The sequence below is a fragment of the Ictalurus punctatus genome, chromosome 7, assembly GCF_001660625.3.
Source record: "Ictalurus punctatus breed USDA103 chromosome 7, Coco_2.0, whole genome shotgun sequence".
Taxonomy (NCBI): domain Eukaryota; kingdom Metazoa; phylum Chordata; class Actinopteri; order Siluriformes; family Ictaluridae; genus Ictalurus; species Ictalurus punctatus.
In genome coordinates, this window is record NC_030422.2 from 23,787,600 (window position 1) to 23,806,730 (window position 19,131).

The window sequence follows — 19,131 nt, forward strand, 5'->3', positions numbered from 1 at the left end:
TGTGGTCTGTTAAACGAGACCAGTGAGTGACAGAGACGTGTCTTCTGTGTTACACGGAGGACTCCAGCATAGATGTCGTATGCTGGAGATGTAGATAGATGTAGACGTCGTGATTCATGACTCCAAGCTTTCTCTCCAACCTTCATCCTCCTCTTCCTCCCTGGACAAAACCTTGGAGCACTGTGCAAACGCATGCGATCCCGATGTTCCTCGGTGCATTTCGACAGAGGTCTTCCTCACACGGCATACTGAGCACAGCAGCCCGGTCCAGCTGTTTAAGAAGGTGGGTGGCACATTGCAAACAGAAGCTGAGGGAGCATAAGCGTCATGTCAGAGGGTCATCAGGCTGTACGCAGACAGAGCGTGACCCCTGAGGTCATCGCTTTCACCGTGTGTCAGTGGCAGCCGTGTGCAGCTGTGCAAGAGAGGACCCATTGTTGGGTCACACAGAAAAGCCGTTCGGACCCGTCGGTACCCGACTGCTCCTGATACTACACATAAGGAAGGTTTCCACACACACGGCGGGCTCTGCCCTCCATCTGCTCCTGGCAACGTTCCACAGTAATCTGTTTTTGCAGCTCCTTTTATAACCCCTGAGGGGAAGAACTGGCAGAGTCTGAGATGGCGGGGAACCAGGAGAGAAGAGCCGATAGATGCGGAAACGAGACCAAAAAAAATAATAAAAAAATCAGTTCCAGAAAATATATTGGTTCAATGTTAAAATCCAGCACACATTAAGAGCTGACGTGGAAGAAATCAAACCCAGATGAATTGATGTTTTTCGCTTTCACACACGGAGACGTTAACTTCGAGGCGGCCGAGATTCGTGTTCCGCATAACGGTGAGACTTTTCGGCAAATATGAATCTACATCTGTAAATCAGTTCGCGGTGTCATACAAGCAGTGACTGATGAGCAAATCTCAGCCATGCCGGTCGTCGTGTACTCTCACACATGCAGTGTCGAGTCCGAATTGAAACTCCGGTGTGGTTTGTTCCGGCAGGTGAGAAAACAGTAATCGTACTCGAGCGCCGAACAAATCGACCGGTCTGACTGATGGGGTCTGGATCGGTGAGAAAGCGATTCAACCCTCAATCAGCCCAACAGCTGGGATTGAACCAAACGTGGCGTGTATTCTGGGTTACAGGTAGCGTCTTTCCGTAGACGCGAACCGTTAAACCGAGCTCCCAGGTGCAAACTGAGCCAAAAAACAGGGCGATAGATAGTGTTGCAGAAACGCCATGGACGTTTGCACTAACAAACGAAAGGCCTTGATCAAATTCAAGGCCATGAAGCTCACGTACAAGACCTTGTCTGGAACAGCGCCCTCCTACCTCAACACTCTCCTGAAGGCTTACGTTCCCTCACGCAACCCGCGAACGAGTAACGACCGACGCCTAGTAGTGCCTACTCAGAGTGGCTCAAGGTCCCTTTCCAGAACCTTCACACGAACCGTCCCTCAGTGGTGGAATGAACTCCCGACCTCGATCAGGACTCAATCAATATCTTCACAAAACAGATAAAGACCCACCTCTTCCATGAACACCTAACCAGCCCCTAAAACTCCAACCCCACATTATCCTTTATTTAAACAAAAATAAAACCCTTACTCTGGCTCTTACACCTCGACTCTGCGCACTTTGCTTTTCTAGAACATAATTAATAAATCTTGTACTGTAGCGCTACTCGTATCGTTCTCCGCTTCATATATCGCTTTGCTTGCGTTTCCTCATTTGTAAGTAGCTTTGGATAAAAGCGTCTGCTAAATGAATACAATTTACGTGTAATGAATGGAAAAGAACCAAACATGGCATGTGATATTAAAAACGCTTTAAGCTAGTGATTTCTAAATATCGGAATCATTTATTTATTCCCGGATGTGTTCTCTCCATGCTAAGGCGTCCACTTGGCTGGATTGGTTTACCTTTTCCTTGCCTGTTTTTCTGACCAATGAATAAATGAATTCTAGTTGATTGTAGAAGTAAGAGTAAAAACAAACGGCCTGGAAGACATGTAGAACATGATAACGTTCACATGTATGGCATTTGGCAGACGCCCTTATCCAGAGCGACTTACATTTCTCTCATTTATACATCTGAGCATCTGAGGGTTAAGGGCCGTGCTCAAGGGCCGAACAGTGGCAGATTGGTGGTGATGGGATTTGAACTCATGAGCTCCAGAGGACTAGTCCAACGTCTTAACCACCGAGTTACCACTGCCACTGATCAAAAACAAATAAACAAACAAACAAACAACAAAACAAAGGATTACGCTGCATCCTTAGCAAAAGTTTCAGTCGCAGAGAAAACCCTTGTTTGTGTATAGCTGTGCGTTTTAAAGACACTCTGCAGGTCAACACACATCCTGGGGGCGGAGCTTCGTAAACATGAGCGCGAATCGTTCAAACATTGAGCCCACGTAATCGTTCGAGACCCAACCTTGAGTTTATATCTAAAAATAAATAAACAAACAAACAAACAAACATGCTGATGTGGACTGTGAACCCAGACCAAACAGCAAACAAACCAAAAGCCTCTGCTTCTCTAATTCAGACTCGGCAAATAAATCTGAAAGCGCCCGTTATTAATTAAGTGTTATGTGTTGAGCACTACAGCTGAATACACAATCCTGCTTCCAGATGAATGCATTATCCAAGGTTTTACAAAAGAAGGAAACCCAGTGAAACCACACACAAGTCCATATCATCCACTCGCCATGGTAAGAGCATCAAACAAAAAGAAATGCACGCCGCAGCACTGAAACACCACGATGCTTGGACAACATGTGAAATTCCACAGAGTGTATCAAATCTCAGCGGTATGTGAGCTAGACAGTCGGAATGAGCAATGTGGAGAAAAGGAAAGCCAGTGATGCAGAGTCTCTGAAGAAAAGAAGATCAGCACCTGGTCCAGCTGTTAGCCACTGACCTCTGGATCCGTGACATGAATCACCACCACCGCCGATTAATCACGGAGCGGAAGTCAGGCCCATCTGCACCGATAATCACGATAAAGTAAATATCTACATTCGGATATTTAAACAGCACAGCCAGGGCCAAATGTGAAACGTCCCTCTTACAGCTGTTGGCATCTATCAGTGTTCATCTGCACAACACAATCAGGGTTGAAAATTAAGAAAGACGTTGAGTTAAAGGTTTCTATACGAGTTCAGCTGGCCCGTCCTTTAACTTTCCTCACCTTTATAAAAGTTCTGGTCTTAAGCACAGAGTCGCAATTGAAATCGTCAAGATAAATTAGTCACTTAACCCTGGTGCTGAAAATAATCACTTCAATTCAACACACAAAAAAAGTTAATGTCTAAATTTTGGGCTGTTGATTTCAGTTCAATTTTATTATACAGGAGAGATTTTAACCACAGACAGAGGCAAAGGAAAACCTTAAGAGGCACCAGACTCGAAAAGGACCCCATGAGTACCAGTCCAATGTTAAGAGAAGTGCAGAAGTGTAAATATACACAATACTACTTGTGTGCTGCGTTCATGATTAGTTCAATTATCTGAAAATGTGAATGAAAAAAAATGACTGAAAAGACTTTATTTCTGTATAATAGACTATGCAAAAAAAACTGTCCAATTTTGTTTAATCAAGTTCAATTAAGGTTTAATATCGTAAACAAAATGTACTACCGGCTCTCTACATCTTAAAAATAAACACTTGTAAATGTTTATAAACAAAAAAATTTTTTTTAAGTGTCGGACCTGGGGTTTTTAAAAATGATCAACTGAAACAACGCGCTCCAGAGGAGAAATCGAGCTCCAAAGTCGGCTAAAATGCCCGGTTTCCGCGGGCTCTTTCTCGGGCGAGGTATATCGCAGAGGGGTTTCGATGGCGGTGTTTGAACGTATGGAAGGTCATCTTTGTAACGAGTAGAACATGTCCATGTAACCATATAGTGTAGAATGCATGTTGGTCGTTGCAATCCATAGCTATCAGACCGTTGATCACGTCACAAGTTCAGATCATTTTCACAAACCGATGTGATCGCTTGACTAGTGTACTCTCTACATATTTAAACTCCGTGAGTTGCACAGATTGGGAGCCCTAGTGTTCAAACCGTGCAACTGCATCACATGCATACTTGGAATATGGACCAGTATCAGCATTCTAATGTCACTATGCATTATTACACTAGTATGAGCAGATTGAAAAAGACTCCGTGCTCACCCCATGACTTTTATTCACAATCTCTGCAGGGTCCAGGCGAGCTTATCCACTGAAGTAACCACAAAAAGGAAACAGTTCAATCCCAGCATTTAACGTTTGTTGCTAACTCGGTTTAACAGTAGTTTTGGTAGGCTTATTGAGGCAACTGATGAACTGAAAGAAACTGATCTACATAGACAGGAAGGGGGTCCATTCTTGTGTCTAATGGGCTGAACTGAATTGTCCGATGTAAATCAATCGATCATCAAGAGCGATGCGTGTCCTTATTTGAAGCGAAAAAACGCCTACGCAGTACGCAACAATTACATGTGCTTCTTCATGAGCAAGAGTCATATGAAACCTCAAACGTCCTCAAAGCTGCATGATACAAAGAAGAGTACATGCAAAAGGTGTATACAATACCGACCAATGCAATGATAATAATAAAGTTTCACAGCTTTAGTCGTCAGTCCCAACCAACCAATAATCCCAACCTGTGATCTCGTCGATTTACTCGTAAACGAATGCGACTTCAGATCGACACGAACAATGGAGCTCGGCTTAGCTCTCAACGGTTATCGATTCTTATGCATGACCAAGACAGTCGAAATTCCCCCAACACTACAGGATGCGGAATCACTAATACTGGACCGAGATTAATATTTACAACTAAAGACTTGCTAACATGCAGCATGAAGGTGCCAACAGACTCCAATTAAATGCGTACTAGTAGCAAGATGAACTAGGTGATCATTTGCGAGAGTGCTTTCAGCTCCCACTGTTTCTGGGCTGTGCTGTGGTGCTGGAAATAAAAAGCAGATTCCCGGCTTGCAGATGAGGCGTGCGAGAAGAGAAAAGGCGTTTGGGTTTAATGGGTGCATTGACGAAGCAGCTGCCTGCTCTAGGCATTTTTGAAGGTGATGCCAAAGAGAAAGTCTTTCCAAAAAAGCGAGCCTGCATTCTCACTGCTTTGAGAAGAGCCGCAGAACCACAGACGGCTTAAAATAGCACCGGTCGTCTTTTTGAGGGTTTGTTTGCCGTCTGTCTCCCTTTCCGTTCTCCTATCGCTGATTTATTTGTGTGTGTGAGTGTGCGAGCACGAGTACAGGTTTCACGAGCTGAGAGCCGTGCTTTCAGACCTGAGATCAGTCTTGCGGTTAGTTTTCCCATAACGACGACGCAGGTTTAAGTAGGTCGGCGCATAAACCGGTGCAAATGCGATGACGGGTGCATTTTTTTTTGCGAACGGTCGGGGTGAGATTCCTGTACGGTGAGCTCAGCGTCGCGGCTCCGTGCCTCGAACCACAACCATTCCCCAAATCCCAATCCCACATCTCCGCCACCCATTCTCCCTCCAGATCCCTCTTTTCCCTTTTTTCACTCTATCCATCTGTATTAAACCTCAGGATAAAAGCATAATTGCTTTTCTTGCTTGAAACCCACTTGGTTTATTAAATGTGCATGAATATCTCGATTTGCTGAGGATTTGGACATCAGTTAGCATTACAAGACAAGCATCTTAACGTTCGCTTACAGGCTCTTCAACTGCTTTCCAAAATGTTTAATTAAAGACATGAGCAATTATTCTGTAATCACCCGAAATGTACACCGTGCTGTCGACTAAACCAAACAAACTAAAGAATGAATACCACTTCCTTGCGTAAGTATTCACCCCATTGATCATTTCCACAGTTTGCAACGACACACCCTGAAACTGAAAGTCAACTTTTAGCATTTGATTTACATAAGATGTCTAAGCGTTTGAAGGGGAAAATATTTGTCAGTCCACAGAGCTCTCAAATTCTCAAACCCGAAAGTGCGGTTTCATTTTCTGCACACACAGCAGCACTTATGCTAGTTCCGGCTGGAATTTAAATGGAGGTTTACGTTAACGCAATCGTCCTTACACGCGAGCGTGTCACGATGGCCGCTTTCGCCTGACGATATACCATCCTTGAAATAATTGTGATAAACGCTTTTCATTTTACGCCACTGGTATAATGACGATATAACAGCTGAATAATTCAAGTCCACCCTTTCGAACAGCGGTGAATTTTGAATTCTGAAGAATATTCAGACATTGTGATGTGATATTGCGGATTCTTTACGCTTTAGGGCGTTAACAAGAGCATATTCGCGACGTGATTTACCATCCTACCGAGCGTTCGGTACACCTTACCGTCCTACCTTCATGTCATTTTGTGCAGAAGCTAGTTATAACATTTCGTTTATGTTGTATTTACGTCTGACTAATATTAAGATGTATAAGATGCGTTCGGGTGAGTTCATTAACCCGCTAGTAAAGCGCATCAGTTTACCGCTGTCCATCCACTGTTCAGCTCATGCAGCTTAAGCGGCTCAATCCCTGACGTTGTTGACTACGACTGGATTATTGGAAAAACTACAATTATTCTATCGAGATTTTTCTTCTACAAAAAAAAAAAAAAAAAAACATTGTTAGCGCATTGTTAATACCGTGCATCATTTTTTTTTCACGTATATCGTACGATAAGTCGAGAACGTAATTATCGTGACAGCTCTACTGATACGTTATCATTTCTATAGTAACTGCTTGTTCACAGGGAACCAAAATGTTACCGAATAAGCAGCGTTACGCAACGGTCAGTCAAATTTCTTCCATCAAGTCTTCATGGCAAAGGAGTTTGCGGTTTCTAGGTAACGTGGCATGCTGCGTAATTGTCTTGATATCATCGAGAGAGAGAGAGAGAGAGAGAGAGAGAGAGAGAGAGAGAGAGAGAGAGAGAGAGTAACCCGTCTTATGGACATTCCAGAACATTAAAGCGACTATAAATTGTTGGAAAACTGCCGTGATGTGACAGAAATACAACACTTCAGGATGCGCAGTTCTTTGGAGTAACACCGATACGCATCTCGAAACGGTTTGTTTCCACACAACCACAAGCATGCTTTAACCCTTACTTGTGAAAAAAAGGAATAAAACAAACAAACAAAAAAAAAAAAGCAACATTTACTGTTTGCACAAAGTATTCACCTTCCTATGTAAATACCTGGCCAAACTATCTGCATTTCGCTCATATTTCCATATTTTTTTTATATATATATATATATATATTATATATATATATATATATATATATATATATATATATAAATTGCGCTTTAATTGAGATTTCATCACAATTAATTAGCTCTTTCGTGTTGAAGAGATTCTGCGAGCCTCTATTAATAAACAGTATCCGATGGCTCTGTATCTGCGTTATTAAAAGACGCCATTGTGAGGACGGTGCTAATTAAACCGACGCCGTTCCGCCCTCTCAAAACACCAATCCGGCTGGAGAGGTATTCTGTCTCTCTTAATGATAAAGACATGCAATGAAGAAAATTCTCATTTCCATCGATGATGACGACTAAAGCGCTCTACATTTAATGAACCTTCAGTGCATCGAGAACCTCTTACGCAGACACTTTCAGCAGGATGTGCGCGGACTGAAAAGGGATTTTAGGGAGCATGAAACGAGCCAAATCCCTGTGTCACTATAAATACCCCACACACAGAGAATGCGAGACACACACACACACACACACACACACACACACACACACACACACACACACACACACTCAAATACCCCTCACACAGAGCATGTGAGACTCTCTCTCCCTCACACACACACACGACTGACATGTTTTCACTCAGGGCCTTATAACGTGATGATGAGGATGGACGTAGAGTAAGATGGTCCAAGTTCAGTGTAAAATGCCGTATTGTGCGCAAGAGAGGTCAGAGAGCAACATCTGTGTGTTGACTCAGTGAAAATCTCAGCACTGTTTGTTCGAACAGGAAAGCACGAGCTCGCTTTGGAGGAAAACAGCGGCGTCTGACATTCTGATGAGTCGACAGAAGGAACATCTCAGATCTCAGCAACACAGATTCCCTCACGTTTGCTCCACGGGAGACTGATCAAGTACGACAATTAAAGCAGTTGCCTTTAGCAGTCAGACGAGAACGCGCTGGACGAAATCAAATTCATGTCTGTAGGATTTAACTGTGCGGTTATTTTGGGAGATTTCCCCCGGTTGAGGCGCTCAGCAGTAAAATCAAGACAAATTGCAGTAGGACGGCGAAGTGAAAGAACCGGAAGAAAATAAAATAAATTAGCAGCTCAAATTGAAATGCACTCATTTCCACACATTTTATTCTATAAGTGGTGGTGTTTTTCCCCTCTCTGGCTGGCAGTAGGCTATTTTCAGGAATGTGGTGATTTACTGCGAATTTCTGTTCAGAAAAAAGGAAGTGTACGTGCCACTGGTGCATTAACGCTCGTGTGTCTTGCTCCATACCTCCAGCAGCATTGCTTTAGCAACACGGCCTTAATGTTACAATCACGTACAAAGCAATCGAGTGATCCACCCAACACGACTGTTAAACCACAAAGCAAAAACCGAAAAAGGATACGATACTGAACTGCATGCAAAACACACACGGCCTAGATTATCTCCTTATATGTGTGATTGTGATCTCGGTGATTCCTGTGCTAATTAGTTTGTGTTTTAGGGGTTTTTTCCTGTGAAAAGTTAGCTGATGTCTGTGGCTCTGACGTCACAGGAGGACATTCCTAGTGCAGTTACAATGTAGTTTGAAAGGAGAAACATTTCAACACAACAGACAACAGGCAGATTTTGCTGAAGCTCCTAAAAGCAAAAGAGCAAAAGCTTATATTCTCACTAACCATTTTTAAGCAAAGAAATTTAGGAGAAAGTACAAGTAGTGCAAACAGACCGTTGCCTCCCGACGACCAACTGATAATCACCGTTGTCTCCCAGCTACCAATCACCATTGCCTCCCAACGACCAACCGCTAATCACCGTTGCCTCCCAACGACCAATCGTTAATCACTGTTGCCTCCCAGCTACCAATCACTAATCACCGTTGCCTCCCAGCTATCAATCACCATTGCCTCCCAACGACCAATCATTAATCACTGTTGCCTCCCAGCTACCAATCACCGTTGCCTCCCAACAACCAATCGTTAATCACTGTTGCCTCCCAGCTACCAATCACCGTTGCCTCCCAACAACCAATCGTTAATCACTGTTGCCTCCCAGCTACCAATCACCATTGCCTCCCAACGACCAATCATTAATCACCGTTGCCTCCCAGCGACCAATCGCTAATCACCATTGCTTCCCAAGGAGCAATCACTAATCACCGTTGCCCAACTGCTAATCACCATTGCCTCCCAGCTACCAATCACTAATCACCGTTGCCTCCCAGCTACTAATCACCATTGCCTCCCAACAACCAATCATTAATCACTGTTGCCTGCCAGCTACCAATCACCATTGCCTCCCAACGACCAATCGTTAATCACTGTTGCCTCCCAGCTACCAATCACTAATCACCGTTGCCTCCCAGCTACCAATCACCATTGCCTCCCAACGACCAATCATTAATCACTGTTGCCTCCCAGCTACCAATCACCATTGCCTCCCAACCACCAATCATAATCACCGTTGCCTCCTAGCAACCAATCGCTAATCACCATTGCTTCCCAACGACCAATCATAATCACCGTTGCCTCCCAGCAACCAATCGCTAATCACCATTGCTTCCCAAGGAGCAATCACTAATCACCATTGCCTCCCAGCGACCAATCATTAATCACCATTTCTTTCCAATTACCAATCACCGGTCCCCATTGTTTCCTAACAACCTATTTCTCTCTGCGTTCTTGACAGAACTGATAGTATTTTGCATATACATAAATAGTTTGTGGTGCAAACAGCAACAGTGGATTCAAAGTTCCAGAAGGCAATGCAGCTATACAACACAGTTGTGCTGAAGCTCGGTTCGGCTCGGGGAGTTAGAGGTCTACGAGATGAAGCACGTGATGGGGTTGATGGATGAAATAGCATGAAAAGATGACGCTTTAGAACCGGTACAGTGTACAAATGAGGCGCTGAGAGAGCTGGACAGACTAAAGGACTAAAGTGCTGCTGCATCACTCTCTTTAAGAAGGGATGAAAGCGAGGGATAAATATCACTGCCACCACTATCAGCAGGTAGTCACACTGCATTGTGGGCAATCCAGGAAATAAAGACGACCAACTTGTCAATCAAAGAATTTTAAAGCAAAAATTCAGCTCAGAATATCATCAAAATAAGTGGGTTTTTTGCACAATTGAAAAGCTCATTCATCACAGCTGCACACTGATAAACCGAGATACCACAACCGTCACTAACAGGTAGGACACACGCATATGTCACTCAGCTTCCCCATGCATGTCTCCTTCTGCACTATGAAAGCATTCACAAGGGGTGAAACTGTGCGTCACCCTTCACAGTGAGAAGTGTTTGTTGGAGGTATTAGTGACTCAGAGAAGTGGTTAATGGTCTGTGTGACCTGACCTTCACGCCTTCACACCGCAGCCGTACAGGCTCCGACGCTAAAGAATAACACCACACTTGTGCAGATGAGCGGAGTGAAGTTAATAAGAGACCAATATTAATCATTACACCTGCGACTGAACGCCGGACTCAAAGGGACTCGACAGATTTACAGAAGTACTCAACCCAAAAGCTTGATTTATAATGGTTAGCCTCTCGGAGGCTGAAGTCTGATTATCTGAGTTAAATTTGGTTAAAAAGAATTCTCAGATCTGTCAAGACAGATGTTTCCCACCATGGGAAAGTCTTCAGGACACGGTGTGCTATATTTATGCTACTTGTTAAGACTAATGATTTATATATATCTATATTCATGGAAATATTATGTATATAGATAGATAGATAGATAGAAAGATATAAATAAAACACAAACGATAACAGAAACAAGCTTGTCTTTCCCCGACATAATACATAACTATAAATGGGTAAAAATTGCAATGTGTCACTCTTTCATTTTAAAAACTGTAGACAGTGGGAAAATTGCAGTGCTGTTCAAGGAATAAAACACTTCAGGATGTGCCGTTATAGGAAAATCAGCTTTGGGCTGGTAACAGTAACTCGGCTCAGCGATTAAGAGGATGACGTATGGGATCAGTATCCCGTATCTGCCGATACTTGGTATTTGCTGCTCGATACCGCATTCAAAACGGGAAAATGGAATCTGTGCACCCTTTTTTCACTTTTACTTCAAAATAAATCACCTTGCGCTAAATCTTTCTACCAGAGAAGTAATGAATCAAATCCACATTAAAGCAAAGTCAAACTGTGACACCAAATCCATGATATATACTCAACTGTGAATTTTGGATGCCAACACACCAGGGATGGGTGACCTGGTGATATAAATAACACTGGAAATTGCATCATACATCAGTACGTTAATAACCCTGAAACTCATTGTTACTCACAGAACTGGTTGGCTATTAAACATGATGTTTCTGTGGTGTGAAACAGGATATTGGGGCATGAATTAATGTAAGGCTGATGTTGGGTTTGTTCATCAACAGTGATTTGCGTCATATTTGTGTCAGTTCAGTGACTGTGGCTCTAAATTTGGCATGATGTTTCAGACCCCTTTAACAAGTTGCACTTGTACAAGTCTAAGTCCCCAAAGTCCAATCACCAATTACTCTTGCTTCCCAACAACCAATCACTGACCCCTGTTGCTTCCCAACAACCAATCACTGACCCCTGTTGCTTCCCAACAATCAATCACTGATCCCTGTTGTTTCCCAACCATCAATCACTGACCCCTGTTGCTTCCCAACAATCAATCACTGACCCCTGTTGCTTTCCAACAACCAATCACTGACCCCTGTTGCTTCCCAACAATCAATCACTGATCCCTGTTGCTTCCCAACCATCAATCACTGATCCCTGTTGCTTCCCAACCATCAATCACTGATCCCTGTTGCTTCCCAACCATCAATCACTGATCCCTGTTGTTTCCCAACCATCAATCACTGATCCCTGTTGCTTCCCAACCATCAATCACTGAACCCTGCTGCTTCCCAACAATCAATCACTGATCCCTGCTGCTTCCCAACAATCAATCACTGATCCCTGTTGCTTCCCAACAATCAATCACTGATCCCTGTTGCTTCCCAACAATCAATCACTGATCCCTGTTGCTTCCCAACAATCAATCACTGATCCCTGTTGCTTCCCAACAATCAATCACTGATCCCTGTTGCTTCCCAACAATCAATCACTGATCCCTGTTGCTTCCCAACAATCAATCACCCATCCCTGTTGCTTCCCAATGACCAACCACTGATCCCTGTTACTTCCCACTGACCAATCACCGATTACCAATGCTTGTCCCACCCACTTCTCTGTTCTTCATTTCAAACTATTCCTTCAAAACCTTTTCCTTCAATTCGGTTTACTAATCTCTCACTACCACTGCATATTTTTTATCTGCGCTCATGACAGAAATGATAGTAATTTGTATATACATAAATTGTTCGTTTGTGGCACCATTACCAAAGACTTCTTTCCATACCAAAGAAGATCAAAGATTTTTATTTTCTATTCTGTTTCTAAGTGTCTTCAGGAATTCTTCCTTATTCATGGAGGCATGTCGATATGTAAATGATCATGACGATTCACTGAATATGTAGAATAGTGTAGGAGTTGGAAACACTGATGATATTTTGGTTATATCACCCATCACTATCTAACACGCATGTTACAGGGGAGCTGGTGTTCTAACAATCTGTCCCAGTTCATCGACCTGCCTGTCCATAGCGCACGTGTGTGTAACGGTGTGTTCATAAAACAACATCAGATGCATTTTGTGCTATTTTGTCTACTTTATTACAGGGTCCTTATCAGAAAATGACCTAGTATGAAACTATAGCCTGTGTATTTTGTGCATTGCTGCCTCACGGCTCCAATCTCCCCGGTTCAATCCTAAGCTTGGGTTAAGTGTTTGTGCTGAGGGTAATGTCCAGGTTCTCGGTTCTCCTCCCATCCTCCCACATGCCAAAAACATGCAGGTAGGTGAACTGGCTAGTCTAAAACTGCCCCAAGTTGTGAACAAGTATGTGAATGACTATGTTTACATGGACAACAGTAATATAATTACTGACCTTATTCTGAATAAGCCGATATTCTGATTAAGGTGTTTACATGAGTTGCTTTTAGAATATTCCTTTCATGTTCAGGTTTTACATGTTATAGAGCATAATTAGATTAACGTCATTACGTCACCGCACCACGACGTCCCTCCAGAATTTCACGTATCAACATAGAGTTTGTCTTCATTGTGGTACCGTGTACAGTTTTGGGTGACTCATTTGTAAATTTTACGAAAGTTTCAAGTGCAGTTAATTATTTGTCATGATGTACGTGCAAATAGAAGACTGATTGAAGCCGTGGGCTGCGTCCCAAACCGCGTGTTTACCTGCTATAAAGGAGCGAAAATACGTGCATTACACTTACTAAATAGCAGGTAAGTACTTGGTTTGGGACGCAGCCATGCGCTCGTTTGCCGTCAAACGGTTGAGCGCTGCAGGGTGTGTGTATGTGTGTCCTGTCCCAAAATACGGTGAAAACTCCCACACGACGTTAATAGTGTGATTAAGGTGTGTACATGACTGTAATTAGACTAAAACAGGAATACTCCACTTGTCTTAATTCCATTTGTGTTTACTTCGAGTATGACTTTAATCGGATTAAAGTCATCAATAATCGCTGTTTACATGAGTATCGTCTTAATCGGGATCATATCGGATTATCGTTGTCCATGTAAACGTACTGAATGTGTGAGCCGTGCCCTGCCATGGACCAGCGTCCCATATGAGGAGAAAATGTCTCAAGAGGCGTGAGTTTATGGACGTGTGAAAGTGAAGACACCGGTCAGTAGGTCAAATGTGAACTGTGTGTGTGTAAGCAGTGAGGAAACTGGGGATACTCACAGTCCAGGTGTTTCTTCTTGGGGCCGCTCACTTCATGGGTCGTGGCCTTACACACGGCTTTGTTGATGCTGGAGCCGGTCATGCTGTGCTGCGCCGCTGCGATGCGGTCTGTGATGCTCTGTCCTGACATGTTTCTCCTCAACACTGACTACTGATCAGTTGGACGAGTTTCTCTCCGTCTCTCCAAAAAAAAATCCCTCCAAAACCAAGACAGCTTAACAGCTCACTAATATGAGCAGATTTCACAAAACCTTGAGTCAGTAAAGTGACTGCTTGTGTATATTAAAAAACAACAACAACAACAACAAAAAAAACACAACTCACAAAATTATCCAACTAAATACTAACCCAGTCACCCTTGATCGTGTATTTGGTTATATAAAAAGAATCTAGCTAGCTATCTAGTACAAATAAGATCCCAAGTGTCAGTGTTACACCTGGATGAACTGATTGACTGAGCTGATGTTAGCTAATATTACCATAACAGCGTTCAAACCGAGTACAGGACCTAATGCTGAAATCTGAGCATATAGGAAGGTTGCAAAATGACATAGCTAGCTATCCGTTCAGCCAGGTCAGAAAAGAGAGAGAGAAAAACGCCACGTACCCCAAGAAAAGACCAAAACTGGTTAAACAAGTCTGTCCTTCTAGTCGAAATAATATGTTAATAAAAACACTCAGCATTTACCTGCGAGCATTTGCTGAGCTAGCAAAGGAATGCAAAGAGACCTTTAACTACCGAGTTATTAGTTCGCTGTAACAATGGCAGGCACAAATGGAACTAGTTAGTTGAGCTAGTTAACAGGTTAGTTGTGCAGCTTCCCCTCGGTCTGAAACTCTGTTAAAATTGCTCTGGCTAGTTCCTCCGTCGCTAGCTGCGATGCGATGTTGTTATGTTATGTTCTGTTCAAACACTTCGCTGGCATGACTGACACATAACCTGCAACTAAACTAACCCGGAGATCAGAAACGAAAGTGTGTTGAGTTGGAACCTGAAGGATCGAACATTAGCTCTCGGACAGCTGATCAGACTGATCAAATCTAACGTCCAACCTGGATCTGTGAAAGGAAGTCCACTAGTCCAGCTGTAGGACCGCCACGGGGGGTAAAAGTGGGGTTTTTTCCCCGTCCTGGATCAATAGGTGGAGAAATTCCGGCGGAGAGTGTGTTCTATCAACCCCCTCCAACAGCGTTCCTCCGCTCGCCTTCGCTTTATTCCGGTTTGTGAAGAAGAGCTCCGGACAAAATGGCTGCGCACAAATCAGGTGATCCCGAGGAGCGCTGAGTGGATAGAAGAACCGAGCGCTGATTGGACGGAAGCAGTGAGCGCTGATTGGATAGAATCAGAAAACCGTGTGTAGATGTGTTAATGTTTATTTTAATGTGTATTAAACATTATTGAAAACATTAGTGATTAGAAGTTCGGATCATTTTATTGACTCGGATCTTTGAATCTCATTCAGCGAAATGAACGAATCTTTTTTCGAGTCATTTCGTTCATTTCAGCAGAATATAATTAAAATGTTACATGTTAAATTCCCCAACACATCTAGCACTTAATAAACTATCAAATAAACTATAGGTTAATGCAGCCAAGTCCGAGTCATGAGAAACAGAAATGATTCATTAATAGATTAGCATTAGGTTTTCAGGCTATGCAATCTGTTAGTTCACCTCACCTCCCGATCTGAGTCCTTCTTTCTTTTGTCACATTTCACACAGACGTGACATCTGTTCATACAGTCCCGGAAACAGAAATGATTAGTTCAGCTGTTGAGTCTTCGGGTTCGAGTCGTTCATTTATCCCGTTTCCGGTACTGCATGGTGCCTTGCCTATGGGGCGGTCACCTGATGAAGGAACGACTCGAACCCGAAGACTCAAGAGCTGAACTGATCATTTCTGTTTCCTGTTGCAGCACATGCACGGTCAAAAATTAACGAATCACTCGCTGAGACAACTCGTTGTTCCCGAGTCATTTTAAAGATTTTTTCAAAACAAAATAAACGAATCGTTCATGAACGACACATCACTAGAAAACAATAAATCTAGGTAGAATACATAGATAATACATAGATCCTTATTATTATATATTTTTTAAAAAGCCCAGTATTTATTAATTACACAAATAACATTAAATTTGTAAACCTGAAGCTTCCAAATGACACAATACGATTTTGATTATTAAGAGAAGGATTCAATATTTGACCATACCACTGAATCTGCCAAGACACGATGCAATACCTTTTTTGATTATTTAGACAACGTTTTGACATTTGATGATACCAGTCAATCTGCTAGGACACATTATGATATGATTTTAATTATTTAGACATGGATTTTACATTTGACGATACCAGTCAATCTGCTACAACACGATGTGATGATATGATTTAACAATCTTCAAATAATGTGTGACCAACTTTGTTGAAAATCTGGGGTTGGGGCTGGACTTAGCATTAGGTAGGCAGCTGCCTTGGGCTTTCAGAAGCCAAGGCCCCCTAAAAATGCAAATAGTATATATACATATATATATATATATATATATATATATATATATATATATATATATATATATATATATATATATATATATATACTTATTAATGCTAAATAACATGCTGAAAAGGTAAATACTGATGTTAAAACACTGAAATTATTGATATCGCTGTTATTTCAGCAGCATCAATGCAAGCCTCCTCCCCCAACCCCAACTGAATAGGGCGCCATTCCTATATTTTGCCTTAGGCCCCCATATCACTAAATCCACCCAAGAGGAAGAGGTTAGGGTGAGCTACAAAACCACAACTGTACTGTAGTGCCTCTGCTTCTATAGACCACACTCTAGTACACATTGATAATAGTGCAGCTCCATCTAGAGGCAAATAGCTAGAATTATTTCCATGGCAACTGCCCTATCATGGCAACAGTTACTGCAAGGCTCAATTTACCTTACCAGAGTTCAGTGTCAATCAAACAGGAGGATGAAATCACAAATATCTGTTTTAGCACTCATGCTGCAAAATGTGCTCATAATAACCACTGCCACATGATTAGTACAGTATTAATAACCACCACCACATGATTAGTACAGTATTAATAACCACCACCACATGATTAGTACAGTATTAATAACCACCGCCACATGATTGGTACAGTTTTAATAACCACTGCCACGTGATTGGTACAGTTTTAATAACCACCACTATATGATTAGTACAGTTTCAATAACCACCGCCACATGATTAGTACAGTATTAATAACCACCACCACATGATTAGTACAGTATTAATAACCACCACCACATGATTAGTACAGTATTAATAACCACCACCACATGATTAGTACAGTTTCAATAACCACCGCCACATGATTAGTACAGGTTTAATAACCACTGCCACATGATTAGTACAGTATTAATAACCACCGCCACATGATTAGTACAGGTTTAATAACCACTGCCACATGACTAGTACAGGTTTAATAACCACCGCCACATGATTAGTACAGGTTTAATAACCACCGCCACATGATTAGTACAGGTTTACTAACCACTGCCACATGATTAGTACAGGTTTAATAACCACCGCCACATGATTAATACAGGTTTAATAACCACCGCCACATGATTAGTACAGGTTTAATAACCACCGCCACATGATTAGTACAGGTTTAATAACCACTGCCACATGATTAATACAGGTTTAATAACCACTGCCACATGATTAGTACAGGTTTAATAACCACTGCCACATGATTAGTACAGTTTAATAACCACTGCCACATGATTAGTACAGGTTTAATAACCACCGCCACATGATTAGTACAGTTTACTAACCACTGCCACATGATTAGTACAGGTTTAATAACCACCGCCACATGATTAATACAGGTTTAATAACCACCGCCACATGATTAGTACAGGTTTAATAACCACCGCCACATGATTAGTACAGGTTTAATAACCACTGCCACATGATTAATACAGGTTTAATAACCACTGCCACATGATTAATACAGGTTTAATAACCACTGCCACATGATTAGTACAGTTTAATAACCACTGCCACATGATTAGTACAGGTTTAATAACCACTGCCACATGATTAGTACAGTTTAATAACCACTGCCACATGATTAGTACAGGTTTAATAACCACCGCCACATGATTAGTACAGGTTTAATAACCACTGCCACATGATTAATACAGGTTTAATAACCACTGCCACATGATTAATACAGGTTTAATAACCACTGCCACATGATTAATACAGGTTTAATAACCACTGCCACATGATTAGTACAGGTTTAATAACCACCGCCACATGATTAGTACAGGTTTAATAACCACCGCCACATGATTAGTACAGGTTTAATAACCACTCCCACATGATTAGTACAAAATTAATGTAACAGGTCCAGTTATGATTGCATTTTTTTAACAGCATGAACAACATAGGCTCTGTAACTTCCAAGACAAAGAATAGCAACACTTCTGCTTTTAAATATAATCATCAGCTAGAATCTGAAATAGAATTGCTTTTGGTCAAACTTACAATGCATCAAGACAGTCTGATGCAATCAAGCCTGTGGACCACAGAGGCTCAGCAGTTCACATTCTGTGCTTGTGTCTCGAAGCTTGCCAGAGAACCACTAGTGGACCCTCGAGCAAAACCCCTAACCATCAAATGACCAGCCTCTGGTAGGTCTGTATTTGTAAGTTGCTTTGGGTGAAGGTAAAATGTGAAATGAAAATGATCTGTCACTGCTACCACATCAGACTTGTTCCATAGAAAAAAAAAAATATTGGGGGGGGGGGGACATAAATAAAAAAAACAAAACAATCTATACAGCATATACCTCCAGCTCTAGCACACCCATTCACACACACACACACACACACACACACACACACACACACACACACACACACACACAAACACATTTTTTTTACACATTAATTAATAATGCAGCTAATTAGTGCTATGCGTACAGCCAACCCTAACCCTAACCTCAGTAACTAAATAAAACATTCTCAATTTTTTTGTTTGCTTTTTAAAATAACACCTAACACACACACCTTCATTTTCTAGCCCCTCACACATATACTGTACATAGC

The 19,131-nt window shown here is 42.1% G+C and overlaps 1 protein-coding gene across 6 annotated transcripts in view; it reads right to left on the bottom strand.

The window, feature by feature from the left end:
* Positions 1–15,261, bottom strand: part of si:ch211-200p22.4 (phosphatidylinositol-binding clathrin assembly protein) — a 76,991-nt gene extending 61,730 nt beyond the window's left edge. For 3 of the 6 annotated variants that reach the window (XM_053681473.1, XM_047156822.2, XM_053681471.1), the window contains exon 1: positions 14,015–15,260. In XM_053681473.1, the coding sequence (XP_053537448.1) occupies positions 14,015–14,144 (130 nt within the window). In that variant the 5' untranslated portion in view covers positions 14,145–15,260. Of the gene's footprint in view, positions 1–14,014 lie in introns of all 6 variants that reach the window. The other 3 variants (XM_053681474.1, XM_053681475.1, XM_053681472.1) reach the window with 2 other exon arrangements.
* Positions 15,262–19,131: the final 3,870 nt, after the last annotated feature.